Source organism: Chlamydotis macqueenii, chromosome 8 (genome assembly GCF_036417535.1).
Source record: "Chlamydotis macqueenii isolate bChlMac1 chromosome 8, bChlMac1.mat, whole genome shotgun sequence".
NCBI classification, from domain to species: domain Eukaryota; kingdom Metazoa; phylum Chordata; class Aves; order Otidiformes; family Otididae; genus Chlamydotis; species Chlamydotis macqueenii.
This window is the reverse complement of record NC_141563.1, coordinates 7060652-7076182: the sequence shown is the minus strand read 5'-3', so window position 1 is coordinate 7076182 and position 15531 is coordinate 7060652. Positions and strand designations below refer to the sequence as shown.

The following is a 15531-nucleotide window of genomic DNA, read 5'->3' as shown; positions in this document are numbered from 1 at the left end:
ATGCATAGCACTCTGAGGGCAAATGCTTCTCCTCAGACAAAACCTGTGTTTGACAGGGTTAAAAAATAGATCTAATTAGGCTTGCTTGATTTGCTAATTATGACAAAGTGTACTCAAACCTAGACATTTCACATTAACTTCCTCTCCTCTGCCCTTCCCAGAAACAGAAGACTCATTTGCAGCTAAAACATTATGTAAGTTAAAGAAAATTATTATCAGGTTCCCAAACTTCCCATTTTTTGATAATCCCATTTTACGTGGCTCCATTTTTAAGGTGTGATTTTTCTTGCCTACTTCCTCTACTGGAGAGCATATAATCCTTGTGGGAGGCAGCTCCCTTCAAATTCCAAAGCCGCATTCAGGGGTAGGACTGCAAGAGGCAGCACGCTGAATCATTAAAAGGAGAAAAGGGGAGGCATTTTAGTGTTAGACTGCCGGTCAGGTAAGCAAAGAAGAAGGGGGGAAAAAAAAAATAATAATAAAAAAAAAGTCATACAGTGAAAGGGGGTGGAAAAAACCCCTGCTATTGCTTCAAGTGATTGAAATGAATAAGAAATAAGAGATGTGGTTTACAGCTCCATCCCCAAATCCCCACGCAGGAGGGGAAGTCAGAGGTAAAAAGCAGCTTTCCTGTGTCTGACGCAGCCCTCCTTGGAAGCCAGCCCTCGGTTAATATCCCTCACGAGCACGGGGAATGTTATTTGAAGGAAGCTCGTTACCTACCTGCCACCCTGCTGCTGCCAGCGGGTGCCTGAGCCCGGGCCAGCCGAGGAGAAAGCTACACAACCGGGGGGAAAGCCGAAGAGCAGAAGGAAGGAAAAGCCTATTAACAGCCAGCGTGGTTGCTCCGCAATGATCAGCCTCAGCCCAGACCTCCTGTTGGATTCAGGAAACTGTATTTGCTTAACTGGCTCTGTTAGTGGGGTCCAGGCCTGGATCTATAGCCCAGCTTGAAAGAGGCAGAATATACCTCTTGGAGACAAAGAGAGAGAAAAAAAAATGAAATAGTAAAGCCCAAACCAAAATTAAAAAAAAAAAAAAAATTAGATCAACACAAGCTGCTGGAGGAAACTCACTCTGCCGGGGTCACTCCACTTCGATCACCAAATTCTGCTGTTTCCCAGGCTGATGCTCTCTGCTCCCACCAAAAATGGACCCATCTCACTGAGTGCTGCATGCAAGCAGAGTTAAGAAACGAGGAGAGAGCCAAGGAAGGAGAAGAGGGCTAAAACACAGAGCGGAAGAGGCTGCGGTGTTTTGACACGCAGCGCCGATGCCGCTTCCAGTGGCAAAAAGACTAATCATCGTAATTCTGTAAAGGAGGAGCCGGCTGCTTCTCCAGCAGTAAACCACCAGCTTTTAAAGACTACTTAACACAGTGATTTATCAGAAGCATTCTTTTTCTGTTGTTTTCTGCACCTTGCTGCAAGCTGAGCTAAACGTGCAAGCCAGAGGGATTGCTGGATGAAAGCCCCGAGGTGTCCCTGCCTGGTAATAAAACCCCTCGTTTACTCCCTCAGGGGATCTTGCCAACCGTTATTATCCTGGCCTGACACCATGAGTTACTGTGGGAAGCCATCCAGCCTCATCTCATTTCCCTAAGATGTTACCTCTTGATATGCAGGTAGAGAACGTACGGTAAATCTACGGCCGTAACGTTAACCAAATGCTCGAGTCACTGGCGCGGTTGCTACTTGTTTCCTGGACCATGACTGCTATTTTGTGTGATTGGTATGCCGCAGCACTTCTTAAAATAGCTGAGAAATGTCACACGTAATTCTTACACAAATGGAAGAGGTTAGAGCACACCAAGAGCCAAAGAGTGGAAAATTTAGCATGAAATCCAGTTTCTATGATAATGCTCTGCATGTGTGAAATTATTTACAAGACATGTGTCATGCAGCTGCTAAATAATGAAGCTCAATTGGTTTGTTGAAGTTTTGCTGGCTACCTTAATCAAATGCGTTTTTTTCCTCCATTGCACTAATTGCACTTGCTTTTAATTCACCCCAACGGAGCATGGGCTAAGAGCCTATTACTACCCACGTTAATTACCTTGCTGTAGACAGCTGAATCCAGTCCTCCATTGCCAGTGAACATTTGAGTGTGAGCTAGCAGAGGTGCATGGCAGTTCCAAAAACCAGTTTTAGCCCAAGACTAGAGCAGGAGAAAGCGTTTTGTTGAGAGACGCAAGAGGTACGATGGGCTAGATTCATTTTGGGTGCAATACTTTTTACTATGATGTAACCAGAGCTGGGATGAACTCTGTACAACAGAAAGAAGTTATTCCTGATGGATCTTTCAGTTCTCATGCAATATTCTTAATAATATGTATGCCGTGCAAATATTTAGAGTAGATGCGTCGTAAGTCTTAGGTGCTTAAAGGCGAGCAGAGGCACGGCTGCCTCTACCATGGGATGAAGTACAGATCTCACTTATAGAATCATAGAGTCTAAGTTTGGAAAAGACCTCCAAGATCATCAAGTCCAACCATCAACCCAACACCACCATGTCCACTAAACCATGTCCTGAAGTGCCACATCTGTACAACTTCCCAACAAGCTCATGGTAGCATTCCTTGTGGATATTGATCGCAAATGGCATTGCCCATCCAACAGCAACTGCCAAAGTGGAAGGTCTGTTTCCTTCCCCAGTTTTCAAGTTTCAAACCAGCGCTCCTAGCCTTATGCCCTGGCCAGCCTGAGCAGAGGATTCGGTCTGGATTATCACCTCGCTGCTGAGACTCCTAACCGCAAGGCTGCGACATGAGAGGATCCCGGCAGTACCGGCCACATTTGAAAGGGTTTTCAAGGTAAAGATTAGCAGAGGGTACGTACATCCAAAGAATGCTTGTCGCAGTTCATAACTTACCAGTGCTGAAACCCTTGACTGGATTTAACCCCACTGTTCTCCTCCAGTTGCACCTGGTTAGCGCGGCATTGCAAGACCCACGACATCTGTGCACGCATGCAGTGGTTTGCGTAGACCTGGGTGCAAAAAGAACAAACCTAGCTGGAATGAACAGAACTCTTCCCTCTATCTAGTTTTTTAATGAACTCTTTTCCTGCCCTTCCTAAGCTGGTGCCTCAGAAATAGCTATCTGACACTCTCCCTCCAGATGAGGGCACCTACGATGACTATATGCAGATTGAGGAATTTTGGGACAGTCTTCTGCGCCTGCCATGCCTGAGCACAGCACTACAGGGCAGGAAAGTGGAAGGGGTGACCCAGATACCCATTTCCAGCCATACTAAGAACATCCAGGTCCACCTGGAACTACATTGAACCTGCAAACCTCTAGCACCTTTGACCAGAAGGTGACTTCACGATGTATCTGTAGGCTGGCAAGTCTGAAAATGCTGGCTGCATCTCTTTCGTCCTCGCCTCCATTTACTTTTTATTGACTGAGGCTGTACAAAGAAGTGCACAGTGGGACTCATTTGAAAAGCAAGCAGGATAAGCAATAATTCTAGTTCTTCAAAGGAACCACAAAAGTTATAAATATCACTTATATGCACCTTCTCAGTCTTTCAATTCAGAGCACTCGTGTGGTTCGGTATCCACTGAACTGCCTGGACAGAATGCCTTTGCTCTTCATGCTGTAGCCCCATGCAATAACCGCGGCAGGGCTTGTTGGTGCTTTTTTATTTTTCCCTCCTCCTTTCTGGCATATGATATTTGGCATCCAGCATATTTATGACAGAACATTAGACTGAGGTGCAAGTGCAGATCTAATCTTTTCATCTCTCCCCTTCACATACGAGAAAGCCTGACAGCAGATTGGCTAGGAGGGAATTCCCCCCGTTCGCACGGCGTATCGCGTCGGCGGGATGCATTATACAGAGAGAAGTTTTCTTCCGAGGCAACATTGCCGAAGGCAGGCTACTGGGCTTGATAGATTAAAGACATGAACCAAAACAACGATGCTACGTTCTCATGTTAATCGTCAGGCTGTTCTCAGGCCCGTAGGTTTAAATTGGGCTGAACTGCGGATCAGTTGTTTTGTCACATGATTTTTAGCGCTCGCAGTAAGCTGTTAACAAGCTCTGGCAGATTTACGGTCACTAGACATACTTCTGCAAACGCATTGTTTACCATTACAGTGAATTCGCAGGGCGATGGCCACCGAGGGATTGCTGGCTGCGTCTGGATGTGATGTACATTACCATAAAGCCCTCAGAGAGCCTTCCTCCGCCAGGGTCTCGCGGCAGGCTCCCGCCGAACGTGGCGGCGGGCTGATCCATGAACCTCAAACCGGAGGCGCGGGACCAGTGACTTCACCCATCCCGTGTTCCACAGGCTCAAGGAACTATAAAAATATATTCTCTAAAATTGCAGCAGTGCTATTTCTTACCTACCGGGAAGACAAACTTGCACTTTAATATTAAAATACAATGAAAAATAGTTCTGAGCTAACATCTTCAAATTTTGTTTTGGCATTTTAAGATATTTCCAGGTATTTCCATAGTATGCTGGGATTTTATTTTATTTTTTTTAAAGAAAGATGCTACATTCAAAAGGGTCAAAATAAATTAGTAATCAAGTAATGGTGCTAAATATTAGCAACCTCAGCGGTTTGAGAAAGACGTTCTGAGTTAGAAAGTACAAATTTTACAGAACAGAGCTGGCGAAAACAGCACAAAGAAAGAATTAGAGGTGAACTCCCAAGTGAAGTGCTAAGATAATATCCATCACCAAAACACGTCTGTTCCCATCTCTTGAAAGCCTGCCCCATTGTCTTGCACTGAAAACTTCACCTCTCCAAAAAAAAAAAAAAAAAAAAAAAAAAAAAAAAGGGACCCACTCTCAGGGCTGCAGATTCTCTTTCAAGTAGGAAATTCCCCTGAAAGCCATGTGGCAAGCCAAATAAAAGACAGGGAATTCCACTTAAAAGCAGCTTCTCCATTATAATTTGCCAGTTTGCATCTGTTTGTGACCGATACTCTAGCTGTTAAAACAAATTGACTCGGCAGGTGAAAATTATTTTTAAAAAATATTGCTATGCTACTCAAAATACTAAATAAGTATATACGCATACAAAAGCCTGAAATAATCAAAGCAGGAGGTGCAAGGCATTAATTATGGAATTTTCTTAGTGCCACCTGGACTGTGCTAGAAATAAGGAGTGTATATTTAACCTGCCAGCTATCATAAATAGCTGTAAACTAATATTGGAACTGATTTAGTCCCACGAGTTATCTCTGAAGAGCAGCTCCGAGATTCTGACCTGTTGCAAATATGGCATCATAGACCGATTTATTTACACATTGCTGAATCTTAAAAGAAAAAAGAAGCAATAAACCACAGCTAAACAGACAGCTTCCCAATAATTCAATTAACTGTGCTGCTTTAAATGGACTCTTCTGAGGTCCTTAAATTACTGATCACTTCAGTATTATATAAATAGGGTAGCAGTGTGGTTTGAATAGTCTAAAACTTAGTTTGTTCTGGTTTTGTGTTCAAGCTAACATAAGAAGTTGTTATTCTGCCTATTCGTGTGAATAACAGCTGGTTTGTTCTTCTGTAAATTCTCCCAAGCCTTGGGAAAAAAAAAAAAAAAAAAAAACAAGACAAAACAAAAAACCCCCACCTTTTAGAATAGGCAATTGCTAAAGAAAAAAAAAATGTGAATATTATACTTAAAACAGTCCTTGTTGCTGAGATCTCCAGAACTGTCTCCTAAGTCTGAGGTTTTCTTCTCTGCTTTGCTGTTGAAGGCACAAACTGCGAGCTGGAAATAGATGAGTGCTCGTCGCAGCCGTGCCTGCATGGTGCGACCTGCCGCGATTCCCTGGGGAGCTTTGCCTGCTCCTGCGCGCCGGGCTTCCTCGGCGACCTCTGCGAAACCAATGTCGACGAGTGCGCCAGCCAGCCGTGCCTCAACGGGGGACGATGCCTGGACGATGCCAACGGGTACGTCTTCTACGGCTGGGTAATGCACTCTTAGCTGCTCTGTCTGCAGACAGCAATGCTACCAGAGCCTGCACGCTCAATGAGCTGATTTTGTTTCAAATTGTGGATTTCGTTCCTTGATCCTGCACTGATTTCAGTTTAAATTTGAAAAGGATGAAAGAATGGCAAGCGGGTGTCAGAGCCATTAGGACAGCAAAATATTTTTGGCAAAGACTGACCGAGAAGTACATTTTTCCCCGTTTGTACTTTAAATATTTATGACATGTTGTTTGCCTGGCCATGAGGACTGTCATTTAGAGATGAAGTCTCTTTCTAACGCTCATCAAACTTCAGTTTCCGAGAGTGATGCAAGAGTGTGTAAAATTGAATTTGCTGACGGCAGCTGCCCGCACCGACAGACAGAAGCATTCAAAAAGAGAGGAGAGCCGGAATAATAGTAACCATAGTAATAGATATCATTAGAAAACTTGTCAGGAGCTTTCGGGCATATAGGACAATAGCTCCTTACTCCAAACCACCTGCAGTCCCTGGGCAAAGAAAAAAAAAAAAAAAAAAAACAAATAAAGAGAATACAAGGCAACAGAAAAGTCGGCTTTGCCGACTGTTAATAGCCCTACACAGAGGTCCAAGTGCAGCCCGGACGGTCAGAGCTCTGGTGTTCATTCACCGATACCGGCTTTTGCATGCTCAGCATGAGGTTCTCAAACCAAAAATTCATACGTATAAGCTTGGTCTGAAAGTTTGTAAGCTTATTCATCCAGGCGCTCCTCTTACCGGTATAAGATTTGTCCTCTATTGTGTATTTTCATTTCGATAAAGCGGTTTTAAAGATTTTAGTGCCCTCAAAAACCAGTCCAAAATTCATGCCTGCAAAAAGCACGCTGCTTGCCTTGAATGAGAGAAGGAAGAGATCGCGTTCTGGGAATGAGCTTGGTGACATGGCACCAACCTTGTGAGCTCCTCCTCAGCAGGGCCGGATGGTGCGGAACAGGACAAAGCATTTTACTGTTTTCCCATGTCGCTAAAACACGACACCGGGGAGTGGGAGGTCACCGTGCGCCTGACTCGTTCACTGCAGACCCGCTTATTAACCTGCAAGGCTTTTGAGGATGCATGCGTGAGGCGAGCAACTGGGACGCTCGGTCAGGCCAGGCTTAATCCGACTCATTTTTCTCCTAGCTTTTAAACCTGAGGTAAGTGTAAGAACAATTTTAATTGGCTTGTAATACTGCAGGATATCTGGGGAACAATCGGAGCTCTTACCACATTCGTTACGTGATGAAACGGGTTGGACAACAAAGCAATTCCAAACAGAAGGGTGTCTAGTCATTTCCTTTGTGTATTTTGGGGGTTAAATGAAGAATTGTAGCCTTTAAACAGTACTTTTCCTCTTCTGACTAGTGCTACAGTACCGCTGAGGCTTTTGTGCGTGCCACCAGCTCTCACAGAAATGTGCGACACAAAAGATTTAGCATGAAAAGCCATAAATACAAACACCGAACCAAATTCTCTCCCAAATTTCAGACTGATCTTCCAGTGATGTTTCATGAATGCAACAAAGTAGAACTTGATATACTGAAAAAAACCAAACCCACAACAAAAAAAGAACAAAACCGGTTTCCTATTATTGAACATTTCTTATTTAAACTCAACAATTTACAGAGGGGCCTTAGTTGGACCTACGAAACATGGTGTGCGCAGGCACAGAGGATACCTGTGCGTGTTCCAAGCCTTTTTTCCATAGGAAATATTCCCAGCACCTTCAGCGCTCTTTTGATGGCATCGGAAAAAACGTCTGCATGTATTGCTTTCTGCATATTGCGAGTACATCAAACCGAAAGCCCCAAAAATATGTTAGGTAGAGCATCCAAGAGTATCACTCTTAAGACAAAAAGCCATCTGCCTGCTCAGGCATAGCCTGCCCACAAACAGGGCACCCTCCAAGGTCCCTAAAGGTCAACAGCAATGCCAAACCCTTAAAGATATCCGAGAAAAAGAGGCACACAGGTGGGTCTTCGCATTGAGCAGCAAGTTGTGAATATTCCTCACCGCTCCATGATTCTGGACCGAAGGGAAAAGGAAGCATGGACTAATGCGGGGGGGGGGGGGGGGGAACAACAAACAAACAAAAAAAACCAAAGCAAGCCCACCAACTTTCACCACGAAGCACCAAACTGAAGGCACATGGAGGAAACATGTGAAAAATACAGCAGAAGAAAGAGACTTCTGTTTTGAGAACATACCTTGGAATGAAAATTATTTTTCTGATTCACATCTTCCTCATTACTTTTTATGTCCTAAATTCCAGTGCCACCTGGTCTAAGTCATCTCTGATTTTGATTTAAGAATCATTCATACACTAGTAATAAACTGGCTTGCCAAAAGTTTCTGGTTATGTACATTTAAATAGTGTAGTAAAAGGTTTACGCTTTTTGGTCTGTTGGACTGCAGGAGCCAGTTGTTCACTGATGTTCCCTCATGTTCAACAATTTTGCTGTCTCTCCGTATATTTACTCTAAGACTTAGATATTAAACAAAGAAATTGTCAAATAACTATACTTGTTTCTTGTTCAGCAGGATTCCTCGTGGTTTCAATAGTACAATAACCAGTGTATCATTTTAATGTGAAACATTATAAGAAACTTTTTTTGTTTGTTTCTGATAATTGTTATTAGACAAAGATAATCCAAGCATGCCCATTTAGCCTGTCTTTTCTTATGCCACGTGCGAGTTGACCTTATACCGTATGACCTAAGCATAGGAGTTAGGTATTTTACGATACCTAAAAAACCGGAAAAATCCACAAGCAAAACCCCAGATGTTACCGATTACCTACACATTGTTCATTGATATACACTGGTTTGTTTACTTGTAAACCCATAATAGTAACATGGCTATCAAAAGGAAGCTCGTACTACTGTTGACATTTTTGTTCTAACCTAACAATAAAATATTTTTTTTTCGTCAAAGATAAAATATCACTTAGTTGAGGAACAGAACTTGCCTTTTTTGCCAATTCAATTTCTACCAGTCCAAGAGAACTTGCTGCCTCTCCCCTTTTCATTTTGTCAGTAATGTTAAGCCTACAAAAGTTGCATTGGAAATGACAGAAACTCTTTTCCCTCCAAATAAAAAAAAAAGAGAAGAAACTAAAAAGATCAATAATTCTTAGAAGAAATGATCTGTCAAAACCAATTTGAATTCACAAGCAGTTGGTTTTTTTTCCCCCCAGACAAAACCACATATTTCAGGAACAAGCTCATTGTTGGTTCGCAGTCTCTGTGGTTTCTCCTAGAGCACCAGATAGTGGTCTTGAGCCTGGACTCAACTGTGCAAGCTGCTAGCCAAGGCTACACAAGAAGCCTGTGCGGGTTTGGGAACAAAGCCCAGATCTCCTGATTTCCAGCTAGAGTGAACATTGCATTCTGTATTGCAGGTACAGCTGCAACTGTACCGGCGCTGGATTTATGGGCCTACACTGTGAGACCCCAATTCCCTTATGTTGGTCGCAACCATGCTACAACAACGGCACTTGCGAGGACAACGCAGACAGTTACACGTGCCACTGTTGGCCAGGTAAGCTCCAAGTTCTCCTATAAACACTCTCTTTCCTTGTGCAGTAGATACGTCCTCATTTTTTGGCTGATGATACGGTAAAAGGTTGAAGCTACATAATCTTAAAAATATTAAAAATACTCAATGGGCTTGTGTTTAGATGGGCTTCACTCATCATGAGTCAGAACCCTATAGGTAAGCCGCTCTCTTTTCCAGCTAAGGATTGATTTCCCTGCACAGCAAAACCAAAAGTGCCAGCATTATGGAGTCAAGATAGGAGATAAGTCAAAGCTGGGATCCATCTTCCTGTTGCTTAATCCTTCAACTCGTGTGATACATCAAGCACTGCTGCAGCTGACCCCTTTTCAGTCTTCATTAACACGGCCTTTAAACCAGTCTAGAAACTTACTTCTCAATGCAAAATGTCTTCTGTTTATGAATAAAAATTAAACCAGGTATTACATTGGGAAACCAGTTGTGTCACCGGTGCAGGTTCTGCCTATGAGTGTATGGTGAAAAATGCTGGTCAATGCTTGAAAATCCAGCATTTTTGCAAAAAGATTCCCACACTCCCAGCGGAGACACAGACCCCATGCTCTTGAGAGACTTTGTGAATCTTTCAGCATGTGGACTAATTATAAGAAGTCTCTCTAGAAGGTTTAACGTCCGTGTCCTTACCGAGGATGTGGGAGCACAGCACGCCACGAGGAGTAAACACCACAGCGCTGCTGGGCTAGACAGTTCTTGGCACATTAGAAATGAAAAAGTTAGGCAGAGCCCTTAGCATTTTCCAGAAATTGGGGAGTTTTGTGGCACTTCAGACTCCAGATAAAGCACTTTACAACCACCAGATGATTTATACCCCCTGCCCTCCTCTGTCTTAGGGAGGTGGTGCCAAAGACAAGGAAAACTTCACACAACCTAGAGCATTATCTACATCACAATGTAGTGCCCTGTTATCCATACAGGTGTCCACATTAGTTCCTAAAAAAAAACCTCCCCAAAATCTGAGGAGCGCAGGATAACACAGAATAGCTGCAGTAATATCCTGCTGCTGAGCCCTGACAGAGGCCTGCAGGGAAACCGTCACACCTTCGAGAAGCAGAGGAAATGTTTTAGCACGTGATGGAGCATGAAACCAAGTCCGTCTACTGTTCACAATTGTATTTTCGGGTCTGGAATGAATGACGAGCACGTCAACTAAAGGCGTTCTCCTCGGCAGGCTACACGGGTTCCCGCTGCGAGGAGGACATCGGAGAGTGCAGCAGCAGCCCCTGCCTCTCCGGGGGCGACTGCGTGGAACGCTCCTGGGCCGGCCGCTACGGCAGCGTCCCAGGCCTGCCGCCCGCCTTCAGCTACGACAAGGCCGAGGGCTACATCTGCAGCTGTCGGCCAGGCTTTACCGGTAAGGTCCCTTCCGTGAAAGCTTGGGAAACGATGCACTACAGTACCTACTGTTGTTTAGGCCTGAGTGTAAATAAATATTTCTAAATATTCAGTGTTTTCGGGTGCTGTAGTGCAAAGGGTCCCTCTGGTGGTCACCATCCACACGTCTCAGTAGCGAGTGGTATGGAGGAAAGGGAGTTGGCGGCCCAAGCTGGAGCCTGTTGCTCTCTTGCTACGGTCACCAGTACGGTCCCTGCGGCAGCCCGGGCAGTGGGCTCAAATTATGCCATAAACTTCTGTTAGCGGGTCTTTTATCGTGAGTTTGAAATTCACTGTGCACAGCTATCACGTTACATAAATGAAAACAATCAATAATAAACAAGAGAGAAAATAGTATTTTCCTAAAACAGCCATGAAACAAAACTCCCAAGCTTCTGGTGTTTCTGTCCCCAGGTAATTCTTCTATCTAGCAGCACTGGGGACTGGCAGGGACGCTGCTTCACCTGAGCACAAGGCAGCATTTTGTATAAACTCAGCAGCGTAGTGTGTTGGTGATATTCCACAGCTTAAATGAAAAATAATTTCAAGTTGTGCGTGTAGTTGTGTCCTTAAGGGGAAAAAAACCTATTGAAATTACAGATACCCATAATCCTAAGAAAGAAGATGTGTTGAGATTTGCATTTAACACAGCCTATGCTGTTTAGCACAGCCCAAACAAATTGGGTTTGGATTGTACACCTCTGGGTTTACAGTGTTTTTCTGTCAACTCCATTCCCCTTTTCTTTCCTAAGGAAAAAATACTAAATAGCTAGATTAATTTAACCAGCCTTCAATCTCTCATTCCATCCATCTCCTGAGCAGCTTACAAACTTTCCTGCGTCTCTCAGCACATTGAATGACTGCTGTCTCCAACACAACAGATATAGAACTACAGGAGAGCACAGCTTTCACTCTGAATTCCCTTTTAATTTTTATTTAAGTTGATATTAAGACTTGCTTGCTTTTATTCCATGCCTTCCCCTTCACTGTCCTTCCCTATCCTGTCACTAAGTGTTGCTGTTGTACTTTTGTTCTGCCTAAGAATTTAATATGAGGCTTTTACTGAGGCCTACAAGGCCCTTACCTCCTCGCCGGCCACTTCCTTCTTTTTCTACACTCCCTTCCGATGATATGCAGCTCTCAAGTTGCTTTTCCTCCTCTCTCGGCCCTGATTTAAAAGCTCCCATGCTCTGTCAGACAGCCCAAAAGGTGTTTCCTTGATTAATCATCACCTTTTATCCTTCCTCTTCCTTATCGACTGCCTTCAGCTGGCTTGTTTGCCTGATTTGGGTGGGGATTCTGCTGGTTTCATTCACGTGGAGGGCCCTTCTACTCCCCAGGGAGTCAATGGACCCATTTCAGACTCTAACTGGTCTGAAAAAAAGTGTGTCAGAATCTATTTAAATATATTTATCTAAAATATATTTTTTTTTCAATGGGTAAGCTCCTAAATCACAATGTAGGCCTCTCCAAAGCATGACTGAGAGACGTATTGGAGACCCTGAAACTTCTGCTGACTTTATATGTAAACAACATGACATTTTTTTAAAACCTTATGTAAGTTTGGTTATCCACATACCTGTTGGATGCTATATATGACTGTCATTGGAAAAAAAAAAAACAAAACAAAACAGACAATTAATGTTACCAAACAGCATGCCATCTGAGTATCAGCACATCTCCTTGACAGCCCAAGTCCTACATTTCTGCAGCTGTAGGCCAGGAGTTCTTCCAGCTTCAACATCTGAATAGTTGTACATGCTTGCGATATAAAATCTCAGATTCCTCTTGAAGCAGGACAAATATTTTCTTTAATTAATCACATGCAGTGTTTTATTATGCCTCTCTCCTCAGTGAAGCACTTGCAGGACATTATAATGATACTTCACTGTTTAGGGTAATACAAAGAAATAATAATTCACACACCCTGCATTGTGAGGGCCTGATCCAAAAGCCGTTGAAGTCGATAGAAAGTTGTCATTGAATTGAGGACAGTTGCCAATTTTGTAACGGCCATAAAATGACATCTTTGAACTCACTGGGTAAGATTGCAAAAGAATTATTGCGATTCAGCTGAAAAACTGAGAGTATCTACCTTTTGGACTACAGAATTTGTCTCCAAGGGCAGGAGATAATGGAGCCTAAACACGTGCGGATGTCAGGATAAAATATTTCCCCACTCGCCTGGGAGAAAGGAAAAAATATTATCTGACATTGCTGTAGACAGTAATGGTTCGAGAGACTTGAAAAAGAGTCAGCAGTCCTACTAGAAGTCTTGGAAGAAACAAATCTGCAACCAAAATTATTTACATGAAAAATAAAAAATAAAAATCCCAGTCTGGAGACTTTAACCCAGCGAGGAACCCTTTGAGGTCATTGCATATATGCCTTATCGTGGATCTGAGATAGAAAACTCCCGTGCAGGTTCTACGAAGGGTTAAACTTCTCCGCCTGCCTTTTAAATGACAGGGTTGGGGTTACTCAGATTTCAAGAGGTCTCACTGTTTCTGCAGTAGCAAGCCCTGGATTTTTTTCTATCACCGTGGTCTCTGCCCCCCCCCCCCCCAGCACAACATTACTTTTAATAGTTCACGGGGTTTTTTTTTATTTTTTAGAGGGCTTGTGATTTGTTACTGCTAGCTGCAGGCAACAGTAACCCCAGAACCGCGTCCTTTCATATCGCGGATATTTTGTCTTGCTTTAGCGCAGCACATTTTGTAAAAAAGCTGTTATTTGAGAGGTTAAACTTTTCGCTGTCCTCATGAAAACATGGGGAAGGAGGAGGGCAGAGCTACAGATTTGGCAATGACTCGTTTCACCAGGTTGTAACGGACTTAACCCTATGTCAAAGCTAAAGGGCCTCTGGACTTGCGAGGTCCGTCAAGTGACACATTCCAGCATTGAGCCGAGCCCAAGGAGGGGTGAGGGTCCGAGGCTGCCCATGGTCCTCAGTGAGTGGGACAGGGCTGCTAGCAGGGAAGAACGCCACCCATTTTGCGTTCTGTGTAAGAGGAGCAGAGCCCGCTCACCCATTTGTAGGCAGGGTGCCTGCCAACATGCAGACGAGCGCTGGCTGCTGAAGACCTTGCCACTCCTGGTGTCTTGTTATCCACTGTGTGCCAGTTGTGCCACCAGCACTGCTGCCTGCCTTGCCATCATGAATTCCTGCGTGGTTTCTGGCCTTTTCGTTTGCTTGTCTTGTTTTCTCTTTTTCCCTTTTAAATCTCCTTGGCCCTTTTCCCAGTCTGTTGGACCGCTGCAAGAGGAAAATAATACTATCCGACTGGTGTCATATGTGTATTGAATTCCTGGCACGTGCATGGGGGAAAGGAACTGTCTCCCGGAGCCAGAAGATGAGGCAGATAAATGGCCACTATGGCCAGTACGGGAGAGTACTGAGGACACAACTACCTGAAGAAAACCTCAGCCCAGATACTGAAGTGTGAACATCACAGAGCTGCCACCATCCTTAGATATAAAAGCAATGTGAGTCATAGAAATGAAATCAAGTAGGTGAATAGCAGAGTTCTCATCTTGTCCTCAAACTCTGGATTTTATTTTGGATAAAATAAAATTAAATATTTCGGATTTATTTTGGATGGCCTGTCATAACAGTTTAGAAGGTTATTTTCTCTTGATTCTGAGACCTCAGAAGAAGACTGTTCAAGGAAAGAATAAGGATGAAAAAGGAAGAGCTACAGAGAGAAAAGACAATTTTTAAATTAAGAAGGTGTCAAGGGCACCTCTCATCTTTTCAGTGGGACTCAGGCTTCTCCCACAGGCAAGGCGAGGACTCGAGTTCAAAATCAACAGGTCTGGAGGTACTGTTAGCTAATTATTATTCCTGTGCAAGCAAAGGTTCAAAAAGGAAAATGCTGCTACTATCAAGCACCCGTTCAAGGTTAGCTGGTTTAAGGAGAAATTCCAAGTACAAGCGCTACGTGTGTGAAATGCTGAAAAACAGAATCAGGGCTGGATGTATTCACAGGCTTCTTACCACTCTGGAACTGCAGAGAGGCTCTAAGGGGACTGCAAACATACATACATTTTTTTTCCACCTAAATTCAATTCACAATCAGTACAGGATCCTTTTTACACTGTTAGGCTGCTGTGGAAGGTTCCCTTACGAAATTGACTTCATGGTGCTGGGCAGCGTACCTCAAAACATTGACGGCAGCACTGAAATCCGGCTGTATCTGGAGGAATTTATGAACTCGCCATTCCCATATCAGTTTCCATTTCAGAACTCATGGGACATTTCTGTTTCATTCCTACTGCAGGCAGTGCTCCTCTTCAGCAATTGTTAGAAATACCATTTAGTGCAAGACAGTGTCATTTTTACATTCTTCAGCCGTATAAATCACCACAGCCGCTGAGACTGACTTGTGTTGTGACAGCTCTCTCCTTAACAGGCTTTATTTTGAGATTCTTTGTGAAAGCCTAATATCATTTTCTTGCAAAAAATAACCTTCTTATGACTTAACTTGCCTCCCAGCATGGCAACGAACTGCGAGAGCGATTATTTAAATGCACCGACTCTCGTTGTAATGGATGCCTAGTGCTTATCACTGGTTAGAGAATTCTGATTTAGTGGGAGACACTTCAGAAAACAGCAGCCTGTACCTCTAAGTGAGATGG

At 43.6% G+C, this 15531-nt stretch overlaps 1 protein-coding gene across 1 annotated transcript in view; it reads left to right on the top strand.

Moving 5' to 3' along the window:
* CRB1 (crumbs cell polarity complex component 1) overlaps positions 1-15531 on the top strand; it is a 93340-nt gene that overhangs the window by 26744 nt on the left and 51065 nt on the right. Inside the window, exons 3-5 of the mRNA XM_086753303.1 lie at positions 5718-5913; positions 9350-9489; positions 10691-10873. Of these exons, the coding sequence (XP_086609429.1) occupies positions 5718-5913; positions 9350-9489; positions 10691-10873 (519 nt within the window). The remainder of the gene's footprint in view (positions 1-5717; positions 5914-9349; positions 9490-10690; positions 10874-15531) is intronic.